Source organism: Cryptomeria japonica, chromosome 11, assembly GCF_030272615.1.
Source record: "Cryptomeria japonica chromosome 11, Sugi_1.0, whole genome shotgun sequence".
Lineage (NCBI taxonomy): Eukaryota > Viridiplantae > Streptophyta > Pinopsida > Cupressales > Cupressaceae > Cryptomeria > Cryptomeria japonica.
The window spans coordinates 270,878,028-270,900,708 of record NC_081415.1 but is presented as its reverse complement, the minus strand read 5'-3'; the positions used below and the strand labels follow the sequence as shown (position 1 = coordinate 270,900,708).

Below are 22,681 nucleotides of genomic sequence, written 5' to 3'. Positions count from 1 at the left end.
TCATGTGGTTGACCATCTTTTTCCTTCTTGTTTCAGAAAACAAGTTTGCTGTTGGAAGTGGAGCTAAAAGTGTTTGTATTTGCTATTATGAACAAGATAATAACTGGTAGTTGATTTCTCTCTGCCCTTCCCTATAACATGCATGCTACAATTTGATACTGAAAATTTGATGAATATTATAGTTAATGTTAATATCCACGACAATGTGAATGTAGATCGTGCACAACATGAGATTTTTGTGGGTCAAAATGTCTTAATATCCAATATATTCAGAAATAGAATAATCCCTTGAGCTAGGGGAACACCATACAATACTTCTTAGTGAGGACTCTACTCCACGCTACATCTTCTAGGGATCCTGTTGATGTGTGTTTTAGGCACAAAACATTTCAGAATAAAGTACCAAGGTAATTTACCCTCTCTTGAACAAAATCACCTCAGATGCTAAGAATGAGATCAACTAAAATGATTCCAAGGTTTCTACATGTCAGGTCTTGACGAGTGGGTAACTCAATGGTCGATGTGAATTGCTGTGTTTCACTTGGGGACTTACGCAAATGTTTGGATTATCATGAATGATGCGGAATAAATGTGCTGACAACTTAAGATTTATCAATATGGCTCTGGATTTACTTCTTACTTAAAAAAAGGACAAAAGGAATAGGGTTCAAGAAATCTATTCTAAGCCTAGGAATGTAGGAAATGATGAATGGATTCAATGGAATCAAACCAAGCAAGGTCTCACAATTAGGTATTGACACAAGCTTAGTGCAATCGTCTAAGGTATACTTAAAGATTTTCAGGCTATCACCATCAAACGTTGACACCATCCAAGTTGATGCTTGTCAACGAATGCATAATAGTTGAAGTTATGCTTACTCAAATTCCAGTTGATCACACAAGGCACACTTACCAGCGGCAAGAGGCTAGTGGTATGGATTAAGGATTCCACACAAATGAATTCAACAAATCTTTCGCTCAATCTAACATACATGAAAATAAATTCTAATCTAACTTCTAATCTAATTTGGAGGAATTGAGAATCATGAATGCAAAGACAACATTTGAAGAGCAAAATCACCAACAATTGAACAATGATCAGGATTCAAATAGCTGTAGCATATACCAACAATTCTACAAAAACTCTCTTACAAATGAGAGACAAGGAGGCATATATAGAGTCTCTTACAAAATGGATGGCCAAGATTGATCTAAGATCAACGACCGAGATCATGCCAACAAAACCCTAGAATTGCCCTAATTAGGGTTACATAAAAAATGGCACCACCAACATATGGCCCAATGAAAAGATACCTAGTCATCAAATAGGGAATCTTCTAGAAGATTCCTCCCTGCATCTCTCTCTCTCTCTCCTAGCATACTCCAAGAATCTAGCCAATACTGAATCTAACTCCTCCATGGAAATGCTAGGCAAGGTATCTTGTTGTAAACCAATCACGTCCAGTGAGTCCGAGCAAGCATTCAAAGTGTTCTCCCATTCTGGCATGAGCTTCTGCGAACTATGAACGTGAATCAACAAAGAGACCAAGTCATCTATCTGACTCTTCTTCAAAGAGTCCAACTGGCAAAAATACATAAATTTCATCTTGTCTCTTAATTCGGCTAAGTGTAAACCACTAGCATCACTAACATCAACACCCAATAATTCTTCAATCGAGGCAAGGATCTTCATCCGAATGTCCTGAATTAATCCTTCCATCTCCATACAACTCGACTGGGCGTTCTCATAAGTTGATTTCTTCACGGCTAATGAACAATACCAGCCATGGAAATCATATCTGTCTCCACTGTGCACAATGTTCTCGCTGACCAAGGTGGAATTAGGAATCTTCTTCAAAGCCTGGAGGCGTGGAATAGTCTTGTCTTGGATAGGCCGGAATTCTTCCCAAACTCCCTCCAAATACTGGATTCTGAATACAAGCCCTGTTGTCCTATCATATGCATGGACAAACTGAGTAAGGAAATCATCTGCCTGCTTTTTTGTGCTATCAATCCACTTCTCCACCTCCGAGTGTGTACCTCTCACTACCTCGCAGTGTGAATGTATTCCATGGTCAACTGCAATAGGGGAAATAAGGGTGGGATTTTCACGCCTTGTCCCTGCAATATACTCTCTAAGTCTGATATTCTCTTCTCTGTACCTTTCTTTCTCTGCAATCGCTCTGCCTAACCTCACATCGATTGCCTGGAGGTTTTCACCAATCTCCTGGAATTCCTGCTTTCTGGATGTACGGCCAAGGGCAACTAAAGTGATTCGGAAATCCATAGGAGTAGCAATGTCCGCTGTCACGCCTGCAATAGGAACAACAATCTGCGCAATCCGCATTCCTGTCTCATCTCTAGCTATGTGCGACAAAATCTCCGCTCTCTTGGGCTCCTTCTCCTTAGCCTTCCTAGCCAGGTAGTCATCAATATCATCAATAGGCTGTACCTCTATCATTTGTTTACTTTTTTCCATACTTCTCGTCAACCATTCAGGAATAGCGGCCATCTCCATACCATCATCGAGACATACTTCTCGATCAAGCTCCTTCAATGCCGAGATAACATCATCATCATCATCAAGATTATTCCTGGTCCAATCATATACCTCATTTCCCAAACTAACTTCCAAAAGGACAGTAGGGGATTCAGGCTGATCATTATTCTCATCAGGAGGTGCAGATGTCGCTGTGGCATGGAACTCCTGAATATTCTCTGGTAGTATCACCGTGTTGGAACATTGCTGAGTCTCCTTTATCCTGTTCTGTTACTTCAATCACTTCGATTGATGAGACACTGGGAGGGGGTGAAGGAATGATAGGCGGAATGATAGTCTTCTGCTTCTTCTTCATCTCATCTATCTTCTGCCCTCTGGCCTTGACTTCTCCTGGCGTGTTCTTCCTTCTCTTGGGAGCTTGACTCTCTTCGTCTACATGAATCTTGACATCACTGACAGTCCTCTGATCATCCTCAGAAGTAGACTCTTCCGGCTTCATCCTTTCATAAGTGAAGGGAACACCCATGTCAACTAACTTAGTCATCTGTATATCCACCCATAGGTGGGAGAAATTCAAGACCTCTCTCATCAATATATTCAGGTCAATCTCTTCTGACTTTGACCAATTTGGCAATAGGATTGCCTTCTTCATTTCACTCTCATACTGTGGATGTGTATGATCTCTATCATCTAATATTTGATCAGGAATGAGGAAAAGTCCACACTTCCTCATAAAATCCATTGACATTCTGGACCACATTCTTCTCTTTACTGCTTGTTCGTCCATCAGGTTAGCCCAATAATCTTCTATGTCAATCTTGTGAGTGAACTTCTCTCCTCTGATCCCTCCGACCTTTTTGTTTGGATCAAGTCTTTCTCTCTTCTTATATGTAGCAAATCGATAGAATGCAAATTCCTCACTCGCAGTGCTGGCGGCTATGGCGGACTGGCATACCTCTGACATCTTCCCAACTGAAATAGGGAATGTCATGCTTGTCCTGTGCTTCTCTCTTTGAATAACATCGAACTCTAGAAGCTGTCTCACCACTTCCAACAATATCATTCTGTCAGTTGGATACCTAGGAAGTCTGTAGGGTTCAGATTGAAACCCATGAATTTTGAGGTATGTGAAAGTGGGAAACTGTATATACCACGATCCATATTTTCTATTAACTCTATTGCCTCCTTGGACAATCTTCTGTGGATTCCGCCTTGCAGCATCCGTGTGATGTACATAGTGAATGCATCATTCACTCTCTTATAGTCTTCAATTCTATACATGCTCAGCTGGGGGTAGCATTCATGACTCTTGAACTGTCCTTGCCCATTCCCGACTTCACCTTTGCATATTAATCCTCTATATGAAACAAACCGTGCAAGCAGGTACACCAGGTAGGAAGTCATGGCGAATGACTTGGACCGCTCCACATTCCTCAACTGAAAATCTAGGTTGTCACTTATAATCTTGGACCAATTCACTAGTGTTCCTCTAAGACAATCCTGGATTAAGTAGAACATCCATCCATCAAATATTGCTCCTTGCGGCATCCCCATTACTCTGTTGAGTAGGAATATCAAATCACTATAATCCTCCTTAAAATCTATGCACATGAGTGTCTTGGGAGCCTTGGAATGATGAGACCTAGGTTCAATCATCCACTCTTTGTTAATTAAATTCTTGCATACACCCATCTTCTTCGTGTATCTTTCTGCATAATCCTCCTTGGTCACATCCTTCATGTCTGTTCCGCGTGGAATTTCGAACACCTCCGCGATGGCATCCTCAACAAGGTAGGCAATGACAACACCCTTAGGACTCTTGATCATTCTTGTGAGCAGATCGTAACATCGTGCACACTCCAGGATAAACTCACTACACTGTATGGACTGTGGAAATCCAGCGGCATGGAAAATGCCACTCTTCATAATATTCGCATAGGCTGGGGAAGGAACTTGATCTCTGACTCCGAACATCTGACGTTGCATCTGGTCGAAGTCTAGGAAATGCATGTTTGTATCAGTGATCTCTTTCCATCTGGATGAAATCTTAAGCTCTGGATAAAATCCAGTCTCTAGCATCTTCAATAGTTCTTTCCTTTCCTTATATCTAGACTTTGACATTGCACCTGTATGAAGCTCGAAGTTAGATTTAGGAAAATAAATAATGGTCGTAATAAAATTCCTGACTTTCTAAAGATTTAGCTAATTTAGAGCATGGAGTTAGGAAAATAATCCATACACTTGGTAAATTTTAGTAATTAAGTTCAAAGTGTGACAACACTAAGGCATGGAAGCCTTCCATAAAATTCATGAATACCTCCTTATGCTTAGAAAATATGCAAGCTAAAATGCAAAGGAGTATACCGGATAAATGATGATTAAGGAAAGGTGTGAAAGGTTGTGTTTTCACACAATGAATGTCTGAAGACACCTTCCGCAGTCAACAATTCTGAAGACAACCTGAAAATCAGACTTTTTAAAACATGTTGCAATCCTAAAAAATGTGCATAAACTCGATAAAAATCAGTTTAAATGATGAAAATAATCATTTTCAAGAGTGTAAGTATGGCTGGTAAAAAATTTATTTCTAAGGACAAGCCTGAAAATTGATTACTTCAGACTTACCAGCACCTTGCAAAGTAGTTAAAAATCCCTGAAAATGATGAAAAATGGCTAAGGAATCATTTCCAAGCAAAATCGCCCAAAATGGTTAGGTGGCTGGAAACGAAAATTTCTGAAGACAACTGCCTAACAATGGAGTTTTCAAACCTGCAACAGCGATAAGATGGTTTTGAACATGCACATAAAACTCCACAAAATACCTCCAAATGCAAATCGCCTAAGTTTGAATTGGCTGGGCAATAAAAATTTAAGTCTGAAAATTAATGGCAGCCATTAATGGAGGTCAAAATCTGAAGCAAACTTCAGATCTGAAGCGAATCAGCAGGCTGGAAATGATGGCAGCCATCAAGTATGCATGAAAATCACCAAAATGTGGCACCAAACCACTCTCAAACTAAAATCAAAGTTTTCCCAACTATGGCGCCAAAATGGAATTCTGAAAATGTTGTCAATGGCAGCTTAGATCTGCAGTGGCAAGGATGGTAGCAATCTGGAAAATTGCCTAAGTTGGGATTGGATACCCCAAACACAAAAAATTGCCTTAGCAAAAATCGAATTTTTCAGCTATGGTGCCAAGGTGAAATTCTGAAAAATGTTATTAATGGCAGCCTTGATCTGCAACAATGGAGGTTTGGACAACAAGCAAATAATGGAGGAAAATATCGCCCAAGTCTCCAAACATAAAATCGCCAACTTTCACCAAAAATGCCAAATTTGGAAAAATCGCCAAACTTAGCAAAAATCGAAATTTTGGAACTGGTCTTTAATGGCAGCAAAGGGGAATAGATCAACAAGCTGGAAAAAATAGAGGAGGAAAGAATCCTCAACCCAACACTTCACTTCAATCACTTGCTAAAATTCACCCAACTCGGAGAAAAAATCACTTTCATGGAGACACCTGACAGATTTAATAATAAAATAATGCTAAGGCTCCTCTCTTATACTTGCTTTCACCTCTCACTTTCACCACACAAGCAATGTGGGATAAAACACTTGCTTAAATACTTGCTTGGTGAAAACCTAACTTGCTTCTAGAAGGTTTGAATATTAAATAATTATTGCAAGTTATTAAATTTTGCTTTTAAAATATTAAATAATCGTTAATCATTATTTAAAAGCAATTAAGTGGGGCTTATTTATTAAAAATATTGCAATTTAAATCAAAATTAAGCCTCCAGGGAAAAATCGACTTGGGTTGGGATTGAAAAATCCCTTCAAAAATCATTAAAATGTCAAAATTTACCCCATTAGGGAAATTCGACCTTAGCTTGGATAAAAATCCATGCATAAATTCATCAAAATTGCACACAAAAACCTCCCAGGGGAAAATCGATATGAGCTTGGACAAAAATCTAGACAAAAATACACTCCACTTGCAAAAAACAATCACCCCCAGGGGAAATTTGATGGCAATCTGGATTGAAAAATCCACACTCCAAACTCACTTAACTTGGAAAAAACCTTCCTGGTGGAATTTCGACCTCAGTTTGGATGAAAATCCGGACTCAAAACTCTTCAAAATATTCCCAGTGGAAAATCGATCCCTATCTGGATAAAAATCCGGACAAAAATCCTTACAAATGCTCTCAGGGGAAAATCGACCTTTGTTTGGATGAAAATCCGGACAAAAATCCGCACTTAGTTGTCACAAAAATCCTGGTGGAAAATCGACCCAGGCATGGATAATCCTGACACTTAGCCAAATTTTAGCATTCCAGTCCACACTCTTGGTGGAAAATCAATGGTAGTCTGAATAAATCTTGACACACAGCCAAATTTTAGCACTCCCAAGGGAAAATCGATTTGGGTATGGATTAACAGTGGGGGAAAATAGCAGCCAGTATGGATTTCAGGGGAAACCCAAGTGTAGTGTGGATTTTGAGTGGGGGAATGGGTTGGGTAGTCTGGAATGTGAGGGGAAAAACACTTCTAGCATGGAATTTGACCCTCTAACCCTTGGAATATGGATTTCCCTTAGGATTTTATCATTTTGACCATCAAAATCACTGAGAAACATTAAATTTAGACTGGACTTAGGCAAATTTTCCAAAAATATGAGTGAAACGCTAGGAAAATGTTGGAATAAAGTGCGAAATCAATTTAAATAATACCTTAGGAGCGAGAAAACAACTCCAAAAGGTCTGGGAATACCTTGGCACTTTAAAATCAGTGATGCGCGTGTTTAAAAACACGTTAACACTCAAAAGGGTCAAACCCTTGGGCAAAATTTAGGATCATTAAAATATCGACGTTTGCAACGTGATCCTATGATTTCAAAAACCCTAGATGGCACTAGGCATGATCAAAACTTCGAGACTCAGGCACGGGAAACACAAAATTGCCCACTAAGCAGCCAAGACCCTAACCTAACAATGCAGAAAGCCGGCAAAGAGGGGGTCCCCGTTAGCAATGGGGCGATGTGTGAAAAGGTCACAACAGATCCCAAACACAATACCATACACTTCACATGTCCTTACAATGATATTCACTTTTTCATATAGACTTTCTCTTAAATAACATAATGGAGGGGTAAACCATTAAACCTAGTTCAGGCCTACTCATTATCCAATATAATTGATTACAAAAATCCTTATGAACCATTACAACTAACTTAAGGGATGTGTACCACATGTTGGCATCTCTATCTGCCTATATACATTATAATATTATATTCCTAGCTACATAACATGCCATCCATCCTTTACATGTTTCGTCTCCAAAACATTTGAAGAAGCCAAATAGTAAGACTGCTGCACGTTGTTACATATATGGCACTATATCCTATCATCCAACCATTCATAGGCGATATTTGTGGTACTTTAAGTTTGATAGTATGTAGATCCCATCCTTGATCAACATTTTGTTGCAGCCATTTGATTCCATTCATGATCATAGTAAGTCTTTTTCTACCATGAATAGCCATTTCTTATTTGATGCTATTGATTGTTGTAAGTGCTCCTTTGATTCTATGTAGATCCATAGTGAATGGCCTCCTGATTCCATGTAGTTTCATGCCTCCATGATTCTTGCCTCTCACAATGATGTGGGTGCCTATATATTGCACTCTTTACCATCTTTGGAATCTTTAATTCTTTGCTATTCGTTGCCGCTTGTTTTCTTGGCTCATGAGAAATTGTCCTTTACTCTTTTTTCTCTGCATTTTCTTCCCCTTGTTTCCTTTCAACTTCTTTGGTGCAATCTTTAGTAGATTCTTAAACTTCGTTCACCCTGACTTTCCTTTAGTGTTCATTGTGTGTAATATTCTGATTTTAATTATATTCTTTCAAAACCAAAGCTTTATGAACTTCTTTTTGCACATTAATGTTTATCATCCCCAAATGTTTTAACCAAGGATATCCAAAAATAATATCTAACCCCCAACACCCAAAGCATAAGGGTTTGAATGTTGAGAGCTTCAAATATTCAAAAAGTTTGATATACTTACCCTCTACTCAACAATCTTTGATTTTCTTTTCTTTTACCTATAGTTTTTTGGCTGGTTTCATGTTGATGAAGTTATAGTTGCTACTAGGGTCTATAAAAATAGTTTGCATTTTGAATAATCCATGAAATTGAAGAATCAAATCTGCCTTCTTGGAGCTAAAATGCATGTAATTCTGTTCTCTTCTTCATCATCTTCTTTTCCTACTTCTCCTCCTCTTTCTCCTATTATTTCGTTTGGTGCCTAAGTATCTAAGAAAGCTTTTTCCATTCCATCCAAACAAGGAATGCCTTTATACAAAGGTGTCAACTGTTGGTCAATGAACTTCTCAATGTAAACAAAAATGTATTTTGCATAGTTATATTTTGACCGTTAGCCATTTTATATTGGAGCCACCATTTTAATGCATTACCACTTCCTTCAAACTTAGACAACCCTGTTGAACTAGGGTTTTAAAAAAAATAAAAAAATCTTTCAATAGATCTCCTTTCTACCACATATCACTGATCCAACTTCCATCATTTCATAATCTTGTCGGCCCCAAACTCAAAGAAGCAAATGAGAAACCCCTAATCAATTTTGGTGAGCATTTCTAGAAATGCAAAGAAATAAAAAGAATTAACGAATTGCAGCCTACAGAGAAAAGTTGTGGTAAACTGTTCACACCCCATCAAAGACAGCAGGTCACAGCTTAAAACATAGTTTAGGTGATTAAAATAGCGTCCAAGTAATAAATAAAAAAGGGAGCACTAGGATGTGAATTAAATTAATATTAAATTAAAGTTATAAAGGGGCAGCATTTGAAGAAGAGGACATCGATTAATCATTTAATTTTGGAATACATATTATGACTGTTTACCAGTGAACTTCAGCTAAAGAGGACGAAAACCCTCCAAGGTAAATTAAGAGTTTTGAAGACAAAACCCCTTAAATTCTCTTGTCAAGTTGAGGATGGAAACCCTTAATTTGCCATAGCTGAGTTAGGGATGAAAACCCCTGTTTCAGGCAGATCTGAAAGCACTTTCAAAGTAGACATACAAGAGGAAATTATCACAGTTTGAAGGAGAATTATAGCAGAAAATATGATTAATTTTCAGAATTATGTCATAAATTATCAATCTGAATATTCTAATAAATTCATAAATTTTAAATTTTAGACAAAGACATTATCGTTTTGAGTAAGGATTATTGTTTTAGGGCAAAAATTAGAAATTTTCTAGAAAGGGAAATTACAAAAACCTTAACATTGCATCAAGTCACTCAATATTGATGATCCGAGGCTAATTTTGTACTGTAACTTTTGTATTTGATCCTCAAACTTTAGTAAAAAGGAAAATTGTAAAAAACATTGCAGCCATTTGTGTAATATAGGCAAATTTTAAAAAATTAGTGTCTCATTCTCACCTTTGCCCAAATCATAGCTTTGATAGGACTTGGTAAAATCCACACATATAATAATGGTAGTGAGACATTGTAGAATATATAAATCACTTGCAACACGAGATTTTCATGGGCCAAGATGCCCTAATATCCAATATATGTAGAAATAGAATAATCCCTTGAGGTAGCTAAACCAAACAGTACTTCTTAATGAAGAAGTCACTCCATGCTATATCTCCATTTGTTCCAAAACACAATAGCACACTCTTCATGTGTCCTTACAATGATATTCACTTTCTTTATATAGACCTCCTCCCAATGACATAATGGATGGGTAAGCCACTACAACCAATAGAGGCCTACTCATTACCTAGTATAATTAATTACACGAGCTGTCCACATGACCCAATATAACTAATTTAGGGGATGGGTGCCACATGTCGGCAATGGCATCTCCATCCACCTATATACTTTATAATATCATATTCCTAGGTATATAACTGCTAATCTATCAAATAGTACTTCGACAGTCTACAACTACCTTTCAGCAGTCCAAGTCTGGTACAAATTATTTGCTCTTGTAAGTACATAGTTGAAAAGAAAGATCATTCTTATTTAAGGATTTTGGAAGAATGATTCAGTTTTTTTCAAGGGTAAACGCTTTTGACTTGGAGCTATGAACTGGTGAGGTTACAAACGAGGGACCTCATCCCCAATATAAACATTCAACAACAACATCCCGACAATAACACCACAACTTAACCATCACACTATGCCAATACCAGCTGTTGAGATGATTCAATTGAATTTTAGAGAACCTGAATTTTTCTCCATGTATATCTAGATTAAATGCATTGCTTTCCATCAAATTGGCAATGCTGTTGGCATCTCATATTACAGTTGCCAGTTTGATTTTTTATTGAAATCTTTACTGCGAAATATGTTTTTCAGTCTTCATTAATCCAATTTCTTTCTTAAAAGAAGTAAAGAGTATGTATGTGAATAATAATTTTTTTTTAATGAAATGTCTTACTCTTTACAGAATACTGCTTGGAACCAATTGCAGTACCTATATTTTACATCCAGAAGAACTCATCCTGTGTAACTGTAAACACTGCACCACCTATACTTTATGATATAATCCCGTTTGCCAAATATTTACAAAATTTGCCTACTTTAAACCAAGAGTTCAACTGTACTTACAAAAGAAGCATTTTTACTATAGCTGAAACAAGAGAAGAAAGTGATAAATACAAAATTGATGGAAATCCCTGATTGACAATATGAAAAACAGAGATACATGGTTATTTATGCTTCTTCTTTTCCTACATTCACCTCAGCATCATTATTCCTTTGCAGTTGAGGAGTTGCAATCTGTCTGATGTGTTTTCATTTGCACCAAATTAATTCTGTTACCCATCAAAATCTGTTTTGAGTAGGTCTAACTCCTTCCTGAGAACGGCAATATGGGTGGTCTTATATTCAGCTAGACTCCCAATATGTAACTGATCTATGTGCATCTGATGTTTTTCTTGCCTTTGTGCAATATAGTAACCAAGTGTAAAGCAGATTTAACTGGATAAAATCTGCATCGATTTCATAATACTATTAGTCACGACACTGTAATTAACTAACTTATGCCCCTCCCAAATATTTTCCTTGTATTTTGTTCTAATTTAGCTTTAGAGAAGCTAATTACATTGAAGTTTGTCATGATAATATTAATCTTAATGATTATGATGTCAAAAGCTTGGACAAAAAAATTCATCTCCAATGTTACACTAGGTATAGGCTGATTGGCAAGGTCTGGTTCATTCTCGAGGTTGGTAATGAGTTTGAATCCTAGTAGTACAAAATTTGAACAATATATAATCTTCATCAGCAGGAAACTCCAGTGCAGGGACAAGGGTTGCATTCACCCCCTTCTACCCACATCTTGAAGTGACTGTATTTCACTGTTCGGTGTTTCTTAAAGTTCAAGGATTGGGGGACATGGTTTTGGAGGCGTTGAATTTTTTTCTTAATTTCGTTGATGGTGTGGGGAAGATAATGTGTGTAAAACATTGTTGAAAAAATTGGACTTGGAAAATGGTAGCCGCGTTCCATTAGCGAAATTTCGGCTAAATCCAAACATCAAAAAACACATAATCTTAGAAAATATAAAACTGAATTTACAAAGGTCTTAAGCAGTTTTCCTTCATTATAGATCAAAAGATGAGTTCAATTCACATCATAGTGTCATATGATTATAAATTACATATTTGTATTAATATTTTACAAATTTCATCTATGAAAACATGGGCCCAAAACAATTTTTATTTTTCACTTTTTAAAACTAGAGGGGGGTCTAGGAGTGGCAGTGTAGGGTCAAGGGGTAGAACCCTTTGCAGGTTTCTGGAGATAGAGTCTCCATTGGGGTTGAGGCACAATGTCCTATAACACCTTGGTTGTGTACCTTGTCACGATATAGGGTGGGGTTGAGGGGTGGAATCCCCACCGCCAAGCCCAAATTAAAGCCTTTGATACCACACAAACCTTCATGTCACATGCTTGAATGCTTTAAACAAATGATGCTAACACGGACTATTTTATTCCAATTTGGGCTGAGTTTTGACTTAGATTCACAAGTTTTTTTGCCAAGATTTTTGGTAACTTTACAGTGAAAACTTGGCTCATTCAAATGTGGGCTGAGTTTCAACTCAAACTTACAAGTATCTCTCAAAATTTCCAGTGAGTTTATGGCAAAAACTTGCCAAAAACTTGATGCTGATTTTTTTATGGCTTACAAGCCAAGCCTAGTTGACCTGGGAGTCCTTGTGAGTCAAGGAAGTTTCCGGCGAGTTTCTCAACTGTAAATATATGAAAATAAAATAGTTACTAGGAGACTTTGATCATAAAGCTTGGTAATTGTCTCTCTTATGGGAAACACGTACTTGTCTTGGAGACCCATTTGGGGATGTCTCCAGATATTAGGAGACATGAGATGAAGTAGCTTGGTTCTATACATCTCCTAGCAACATCCCTCAAAAATTGAACAACTTCCTATAGAGTTTCTTTAGATGTATCCATAAATTACACATGGTTTTCCCAAAGTGCTGGTATATGGTTGACAAAAGCTAAAAGAACTAGAGAAGCATTTTCATAGATCTATCATTTTCTATACTTTGCCTATAAATTTGCAAGTGTGTTTTGTAGTAGAAATTTTTCATATCAAATCCCAGAAAGGTAATAGTATGATATGAAACACTAATATGGTTTAATATGTGTGTATATGTAAAGTTTTATCAGTTAATTGAAAACAGATGTTTAGGAGGACCTCCATATCTTGTTTTTAAAACGTGTTCTCCTCAGTCTTTGTTTGCAATCCTGGGTTGGTTATGGTTTAAAATAATTTCTTACATTATAATGATGACTATCAAATATCAATATGATTAATCTTTGCATTCATTGAGATCTATTTAATACTTTCAAATGCTATTTTTTTAAGAATTTAAGTATTTGCAATTTTAATAGTTGCATATCTGTTGTATAATTTTTTTTTGTAAATTTGAATCATATGTAAATATTTTTTTATTTTTGCTGTCTCCAATCTTTGTTTTAAAACAGTGTACTGCTACCAAACCCCGTTTCCTATACTTGGGAAAAATAACCAAAATCTGCACAAAATGTTCAAAATTAAATAAAGAATTGGGAACACAGCTAATAATTGATATTTAAATGTCAATTCATAAATGTTAATGATAAATCAATATGGTTTATGTCATAGTAGCATTACTGGCAAACGAATCAGACGTATAAATGGAATTCAATTACATGGTATTTAATTGGCAAAAAAATAGGGAAAAATGTTGCTTTCCATCTGGTGCAGCACAAAGTGAACTTCACATAATTTAATTTAAACCAGAGCAGGGATTTGGGGGCATGCCGTTTTCTCTTCTTGCTTGCAAAAATAAATTGTAACAATGAAAATAACAAACGATGAAAACATAAAATGGTTAGGTTTTTGTTCTAAGTGCTTTTTTGGTCTGAATTTGACAGGGGCAGAGGATGTCTTGACATCGCTGGGATGTCACAGGGATGTTGGGGATGGTAGGCTGTAGAAGGGGGAGAGTTTGGGAAACATCCCTCACATTAGAGAGATGTCTTGGGGAAATTTTCCCCAAAAAACTTAAAATTGGCGATGGGAAGGTGACATTCTGTTCCTATCCACCTGTCTCCCAAACATCTCTAGACAGGGGAAGTGGAGTGAATATACCTAATTTTACTCATTTAAATTGATTTTAATGGCATGCCTATCCCCGTACTATTAACTGAATTGCCACGTCTTAGGGTACTGTTGTGACCATTTCACACATCGCCCCATTTGAAATGGGGACCCCCTCTTTTTGCTCGTTTTGCCTGTTCTTTTTCTCTGCTTTTTAGGGTTTTGGTAGTTCGTCAGTTGTCTGGATTTAGGGTCAAGCCTTAGGGTTTCCATTACTGTCTTTTCAGGCCAGAATCCAGTCGGTCTTGAGAGCTTTTTAAGCTTCCTTTTGTAGGATGCAATTTTGAATGAAATGAATTCGCCAAGAATGGTCTATTTTCAATTGGAATTTTGGGTGCAGAGTCTTAATTTGCCTAAGTGTTGATGATGAAAATATGAATTTTATCCAATTGAGTAATTTTGACCAAATTTTGAGTTTTTTGATATTTGATCCTGGGCATGGGGAATGATTTGTTTTTGCCTTGTGAAGTGATTAAGCTTGAGAAATCTTGATATTTTGGCCTGTAGGAGCAAAATCGCTCGTGTCCCTCAGTGAAGGACCGGAGCTCGTTTTCAAAAATCTTACTATCTCTGCAGGATCAAGATGATTTTTCGAAGGGAAGTAGTAAAGGAAGGCGTGATCTTTCCGTTGAATATAAATTGAAGAATTTCACGAACACAGAAATGCCCCAGGGAGCAAAATCGCTCCTGTCCCTCAGTGAAGGACCAGAGCTCAAAATCAAATATTATTTTGTCCTTGCAGGATTTTAATGACTTGACGATTTGAAGAGGTCCAAGGAGATGTGTTTTATCAAATGAATATAACTTGAAGTGCCGTCATGAAGGAGAATGACCCAAATATGCAAAATCGCTCCTGTCCCTCAGTCAGGGACCAGGGCGAAAACCATTGTAGCTCCCGTCCCTCTCCCAGGGACCAGAGCGAAATCCTTCATAGGGCATGTTCTGGGCAAAGATCAAGCAAGTTTTACGTTCGAAGGCAAGAAAGGAGGTGAATTGAACCTGTTGAAGACAAATTGAAGATTACCAAACGTCAACAAGGGACCCAAATGCCCAAGTTCGCTCCTGTCCCTCAGTCAGGGACCAGAGCGATTTTTGTCTTAGATGAATTTCTTGCCATGTTACAATGAATTCCAAGGCATGGATGAGTGAAACAAAGTATAACAAGACCATTGAAGATGAATTTTGAAGTTCGCAAAGAGAGATGAAGCCTACAAGAGCAAAATCGCTCCTGTCCCTCAGTCAGGGACCAGGGCGAAATGATGATTATTTTGCTTTCTACCTAAGTTCAGGACACTCCAAGAACGAAGTACAAGGTGGCGAAGATGTTTTAAGGCGTCTCAATCAAGAACGGAGTTACAAAGACCACTAAAATGAAGGATTTGCACCAAGACACTCAAGTTCGCTCCTGTCCCTGAGAGAGGGACCAGAGCGAAATCTTCATGAGACTCTAAATTTTGAAGGATTACCAAGCATCAAGTATCCAAGGAGATCAAAGGGACTTTATTTTGCACGATGAAAGTAATTACAAGTCAATAGAAGCAAAGACAAGCTCAAAACATTGAAGTTCGCTCCTATCCCTCAGGCAGGGACCAGAGCGATATCCACCATATTGGCCAAATCTCCCAAAAATCACGTTAAGTCAAGGTTATGCGAGATGATAAAAGGTCCAAGGTGTCTTTTGAAGATGATATACAAAGGTTTTAAACGTTAAATGAATACCAATTTGTACAAAGAAGCTATATCGCTCCTGTCCTTTGGGCAAGGACCAAAGCGATTTTTATTAAAACCTTCATTTTCCTTCAAATGCATGTCAAGGCAGGGTCGCACAAGGTCAAGGACGCCATTTGGAAAGCGATGAACAAGAGGCAAAGATCAAGAGTTTGCAAATTTGAGCCAGGACACAAGGATCGCTCCTGTCCCTCTCCAAGGGACCAGGGCGATATTTGCTAAGTCACTTGTTATCCTTTGAAGATCACGTCAAAGCCAAGTTGCACAAGGTTTAAAACATCATTTGGAAGGCGATACAAAGAAGGTGAACGTTAAAATGTTACCAATTTAAGCTTGAAATGGAGAAAACACATGGATCGCTCCTGTCCCTCTCCAAGGGACCAGGGCGATGATCCTCCAAACATCAAAAACGCCTTGTAGAAGTCACGTGAGACAAGCATGGAATGAAGAAATAACATTATTGTTCGCCTTATTATGGAGATTCGAGATTTAAAAAGCAAGATCAAGGAGAAACTATGAAGTTCGCTCCTGTCCCTCTCCAAGGGACCAGGGCGATATCACATCAAGAAGCACTCGTTCACACAAGCAAGTCAACCTAGCTCGAAATCCCTAGCAAGAATGCCAAATTCAACGAAGGAATGGGGACTTTGAACGTCAAAATTGCGAGAATCAAGACCAAGTTGATGGATCGCTCCTGTCCCTCAGTCAGGGACCAGGGCGATGAGGTATGTATTTTTCATTTTCAAATTTTGATGCTAAACAAATATTTTTGAATCTATTTTAAATGCTAAAATTCGAGAAATTAAAAGATTCAATTAATTAGCATTTAAATATTGCGTTTGATATTTATTAATTAATTATTTTTTTTTTTGCCTTTGTAAAAAATCGAATTTGACAATTTAAATAATAAAGGCATTTAATAATTAATTATTAATCAATTAAAAAATTAAATGAAGCGCTTGGTTTATGGAGGTCGGCCTTTTATTTTTATTTAAAAAATCGTTTTAATTGCCTTATTTTTACAAAGTCGGCCTAAGTGGATTGGTGATATGAGCGCTTATAAAGGGTGGTGAAGATTGTTATTTTCACATTACCATTTTATCCTTCAAGTGCGATTTGAGGAAGACAAAAGGGAGAGTGCGAGTTGTGTTTTAAGGTGCGAATCCAATCAAAGGTGGTGCGAAACTACTATCCAAAGGAGAGGCGAACTTGAAGTTTCACTTGGGCGAATTTGTCAAGGACGTCAAGGGCATATCAAAGGTGGCGAAGTTGCTAATTTGAAGAGGAGATCACGTTGAGGCCATCTAACGTCAATTTTGCCTAGGCGAATTTTATTCTTTTTGCATTCTAGAGTTAGCTCTCGAGAAAGGTATGGCGATATGGTTTTATTGTTTTGATTTTGAAAGTTGATCGTCATAGCTTAAATTTTGAATTTTGAAATTTTGAATTCCAGCCAGCTCAATCGTTTTTAGGAAATGATAACTCAAGGACTTATCATGAAGTTTCCTAAAATTTACTCTCTAATCTATGCTATTCATTGCAATATCCAGTTGCTTATTGTGAAATGTTGTGTAGGTATGGCGACCCCGAAGGCGGGAGCATCCACCAGTCGTCCAGCTCTCATGAAAGAAGATCAGAAGACCGAAGAAGTGGAGACCAAGATCGTGTCGAAGTGGAGCAACATTGGAGATACTAACTTGGGCAACTTCAGCACGAAGAAGTTTCGAGATGTCCCTTACATTGGCAAGCCATCACCTGTCGCCTGGAGGATAATTGAAAGTGGCATCATTAAGGCGGCCGGCTTCCCTCCAGCAGTACAGTGTCATGAGTTGATGATCGAGTGTGCTCGTCATTATGATCCTCAATCCAGAACGATCGTGTCCAATGAAGGAAACACTTTGGCGTATCTTTCAGAGGAAGCTATAAGTGAAGCTTTCCATCTTCCAGAACACAGAGACATGATATACAAGAGCATAGAAGGAGCCAGGTCAATGTACGAAGATGATCCAGATGCTTGTCTAAGCATCATCAACAAGAACTAGTTACTCAAGAGTCGTCCTCGTCTGAGCAAGGTACCGAACACACCACACAGGATTGATTTCCAGGAGGAGTACAGAGATTTGATTACAATGCTCAACCGAGTCACAGGTGCACCTCAAGCTTTTTACTTTGAAAAGTGGATGTTCTACTTCATTCAGGTGATAGTTCAGGGTAAAGGAACAATTCATTGGGCTAGAATGATTAGCCATTGCTTGGACGTACAGTTGAGGAGACTCAAGGCTACCAAGTCCTTCCACATGAGTTCATACGTCATCTATGCATTGATCAGGAGTTTTGAGTACGCAGGACTACCTCACAGAGGAGTGATTGGAAGAGGACCCGGTGAGGTCAGAGTTTGTGATTCCTATGTTCACTTGCATCATCCGCCAGGAAGCAACTACAAGTTAGTTAATGATACCTTCACTATGAACATCACAATGACGTTGCAAGGTGGGATTCACAACAGATTATCTCAGGATGCACATAAATTAATAAAGAGGTACGGTGCTTGGTTTATTCAATTTCCGAAGTTTACTTATATCAGAGTACATGGATGTCCTTTACCTCCATACATGTTGCCGAGATATCCGACAGACAGAATTGTGTTACTTGAGGTAACAAGACAGTTGGCAGCTTATGCAAAGGCATTCAGACACAGACATGGAAATGGAGTTCCGGTATTGGGCAATTCAGTTGAGGTATGTCCTAATGCTTTAGCCATGGATGACGCAGAGAAGGAGTTAGCCTTGTATTCTTTTTCATCCTTTGCTTTGAGAGAAAGCTTTGATCCACATGGACATTTAGAGGAGACAGTCGGTAGAAAGTTTAAGCATGAGTTTCAGATAGAAGATTTTATGATGAATCTCTTAGATGATCTTGAAGTGAAACGAAAAATGCATTCTAGATTGCCTTTGGATTTCATCAAGAAATGCAAGATTTACAGAGTGGCCGACCATACTCAGGACAGTGGCAGACATATCTAGTCATCCTATGATCGAGAGAGTAAGTTAGTAAGGTTAGATTGGAATGAGCCCGAGGTTGTGGATTTGGATGCTTTGATGGCTCCAGTCTTGTCCTGTACTCGCAGATGGGTTGACGTACAGCATCAGAAGTTGAGAGAGCAAGGCATAGCTATGACTTTCACTTTGGAAGAGAAGCCAGCCGAAGGTGGAGCTAGTGTAAGCGAAGGCAATCCTAATCCTAGAAATTCAGGTGAAGGTAACCTTCGAAGTGCAAGTGAAGGCGATCTCCATCCAAGAGGTTCGAAGAGGAAAGAGAGACCTGGAAAGAGAGAATCTTCCAAGAAGAAACAAGAGGCCAACCGAGATCGTTCATCCGGTACATCTTCTCGACAAGAGAAAAGAACATTTCAGGTGGAAGAATCCATGGAGTCGATGGTTCAGAATGATAAAGAAGGACAGGTACCGCAAAGGTCACCAGGTGGATCTCTCCAGGATTATGAGCTAGATGAAGATAAAGAAGATAACGAAGTAACATCTCCTCCCAGAGAAGAAGAAGTAGTGCATAAGGAAATTCAGGTTCAAGAGACAAGATCAGCCATCCCAGATTGGTTGAAGGAAAGATTAACGAAGGTGATCGTGATAGAGGACGAAGACAATGTGATTGATTTAGAGAGCCTTGTTAGACATTCCCAGGAAGTGACAGAAAAGAGAAAGGCTACCAAGATGTCCAAGATGATTAGAGATGAGACTGGATCCAGAAAATTACAGATAGCTACACCGGCAGTAGACAAGTATGAAGGTGAGATCTTAGCAGAGGAATATGATGTAGAAACATTTGAGCTAGGTCCATCCATAGCGGAGCAGACACTAGATGATGCCACAGATTCCTTTGAGGCATTGAAGGACAAGCTTAGAGAAGAAATGGAGAAGAGTAGAAAGCTTGAGAGAGAGGTCGGTGCATGGAGGACATATTTCAGTCATCTCAATGAACCTTTGGGACGTCAGGATCCAGCTAGATCACCAGTGCAGGCACTTCCCCTTCAATCAATTAATGAGGTAGAAAGATTCAGGAATATGGTCCAGCGTACGAGTACTTGGATGGATAAATCTCATACAGTTGCCGTAGAATTTGTAACAAGGATGATGAAGACTATTCATCAAGCTATCCAGGTTCTTGAGATAATCCACAATTTGATGATAACAGTAGCCGCATTTGCTCATACCAAAGATGTTATCATTCCTGTCTTGAAAGTAATTAGACACACATCAAGGAAGGTCTTAGCGCAAGAAAAGATCATGGATGGAGGATCTCACAGTTTGCTTCAGTGGTCCACCTTACTCCAGATGAAAGAAGTTCTCTTCGAGGACATCAGTACTAAATGTAGTCAAGTTGAGGAGGTGATCAATCCTATCCAGGACAGAGTATTTGAGGTACTTCGTACCATTCTTGGCAGGAGGATCGAAGTTGAGACAGATGTGGATATGCAGGAATTAGAGGATAGAATCAAGGTCATCTTTTGCAAGGACACTAATATCACAGACGAGCAATATGATCTGATGTTTGCCACCATGCTCCTGATTGAAAGAACAAAGGAACTTGAATCTTCATGGGACACAGCTCTTCTAGATGCATTCGATCAAGTCATCCATTTGGAAGAAAGTATGAAGAATCTTCCCGAGATTCCAATTGCTGAGATCGAAGGAATCGTGTCAAGATTCATTACATATGCTAAAAAAGAGAATTGGAAAGGGAATAAGATTCTAGATGATAGGTTGTTATAGATGACATGGCATCTTATTTGTCATTGGTTCATGTCTCCTAGGTTTTTGTGCCAAATTTAATATTTGGCTATGCATTTAATATTGTTCAGTAAAAAGGAGGCCATTTGTAACAAACCCTAATTAGGGTTTAGGTGTCATGATCTTGACCGTTGATCTACTTTCAATCTGGACCTTTCATTGTAATTGAGGATGCTATTTATACCCTCATTTTTCATTTCATTGATAATAGAATAGATGTGAGAGAGAATAGAGATAGTTAAGAGATTAGAGAGATTAGAGTTAGAAGCAATTTTACTTTTTGTAGCAAGATTGAGTTTGAGGAAAGGAATTCAAGCAATTGTTGTACATGATGACTTTGAAATCAATGAAATATTGAAGTTATGGTGTTTTGTTGCAACTTTCTTGGTTATCTTCATGGTTGTTCAATTCATTTGAATCATGCTCAATCAAAGTAGTGTGTTAATTTGAAGGACCTAGTGTGAGACTTGATCTTTGGTAGGATTCGTAATCCAAACCACTAGCTTCTTGCTGATTGTAGGAACGCCTTGCGTGGTCGACTGGAGAATACCTGAATCACTTAACCTTCAATCATCATTGTATCTTGGATATGTACCTTCGTGGTAGTGTCTTTGATCTTTGATGCGTTGAAAATCATTTGTTACCTTAGAAGATCGCATCAATTTCAATTAAGTTGTTATCTTATGGCAAAATTGAAGTTGGTTGAATCTTACCAAGTCTTGTTCACACGAAGTCATTCTTAGGGTTAGACTAGATTAAACTTCTTTCAAAACCCTATCCTTTTGTTATTTTTTGAAAAGCTTCTTAGTTTAGTAAAATTTCAGGCTTTTGGAAGCGTAAGACCCCTTGAGGATACAGCAAATCACATCATACCACGGCGAGCTTGTCCACACGTAGAGACCCTACTAACCAGAACATTGGAGTCATCCTAACTGATCCTTCATGCGAATCTTCAGCAGTTAGAGACTTTATTCAAGAGAGGATAAGATGCCTTTGGGTATTTTATTCTGTGTATGATCGTGTACAAAACACACGTCAACAGGTACTATGGCAATAGAGTAAATGAAAGAAATTCCCTTGTGGGCTTTCAAGGGGGAATTGGTCTCTGGCCTGGCTGTGACCTAAACAGAAACTTTTACCATTACCTTTTTTTATTGATGGTTGGAAATGTAATTCTCTTATGTCTCATAATTTATGATTTAAGGAATATTGCTCTCAAATAATGTATTATTGAAAGGAGAGAATGCTATAAAACAGGTTACTAAACCACTAAGATTATGGATCCAGATTAAGAATCTGCAAAAATACAGAAGAAACACTCTCTTATCAAACTCTAACTTAAGTGAATGAGCCAAAACCTTTTCCTTATGCTAAAGAATTATTCATAATTCCTAATCTCTTTGTTTTTCTTGAATGTATACCAATGATTTAATTTTCTGATACCATGGATGGATGAAAGACTCATTTTGGCTGATAGTAGATTCTTTTGCACAGGTGGGTCAGCAAGCTTATCAGGAAAAAACACAACTCATCTGTGACAAGTGTTGCATGGCACCCGAACAATGTAAGCATATTCCAAGATTATACGGTTCTCTTCATTTTAATGTAAAATTATTCTCTCCCTCTTTACTTTTCTTTAAAATCATAAATTTTAATTGAGGCATCTAGCAGGAGTGCAGATCATTGACAGCGTACGAGTCAATTTTCATATATGTTGGACAGGAATTATGACAAAATTTCTGCTAAAATGGTTTTTTTTTGCATTGACATATATCTGAAATTTGTTTAAAAATGGTTTGGACAGTAGGTTTCTAATGTTACTAAATAAGGGTCATAAGAAATCAGTATTCTAACTTATGATCCATTATTTGATTGTTGTTTATTGGAAGGTTCAATCAGGACTCTTCCCTAAAGAAAGGGCAGATATCTAGTGTTAAATTCAA

At 38.0% G+C, this 22,681-nt stretch overlaps 1 protein-coding gene across 2 annotated transcripts in view; it reads left to right on the top strand.

The window, feature by feature from the left end:
- LOC131069736 (actin-related protein 2/3 complex subunit 1A) overlaps positions 1-22,681 on the top strand; it is a 160,412-nt gene that overhangs the window by 43,428 nt on the left and 94,303 nt on the right. For both annotated transcript variants that reach the window (XM_058005273.2, XM_058005272.2), the window contains exons 6-7: positions 37-106; positions 22,233-22,302. In XM_058005273.2, coding sequence (XP_057861256.1) covers positions 37-106; positions 22,233-22,302 — 140 coding nt within the window. The remainder of the gene's footprint in view (positions 1-36; positions 107-22,232; positions 22,303-22,681) is intronic.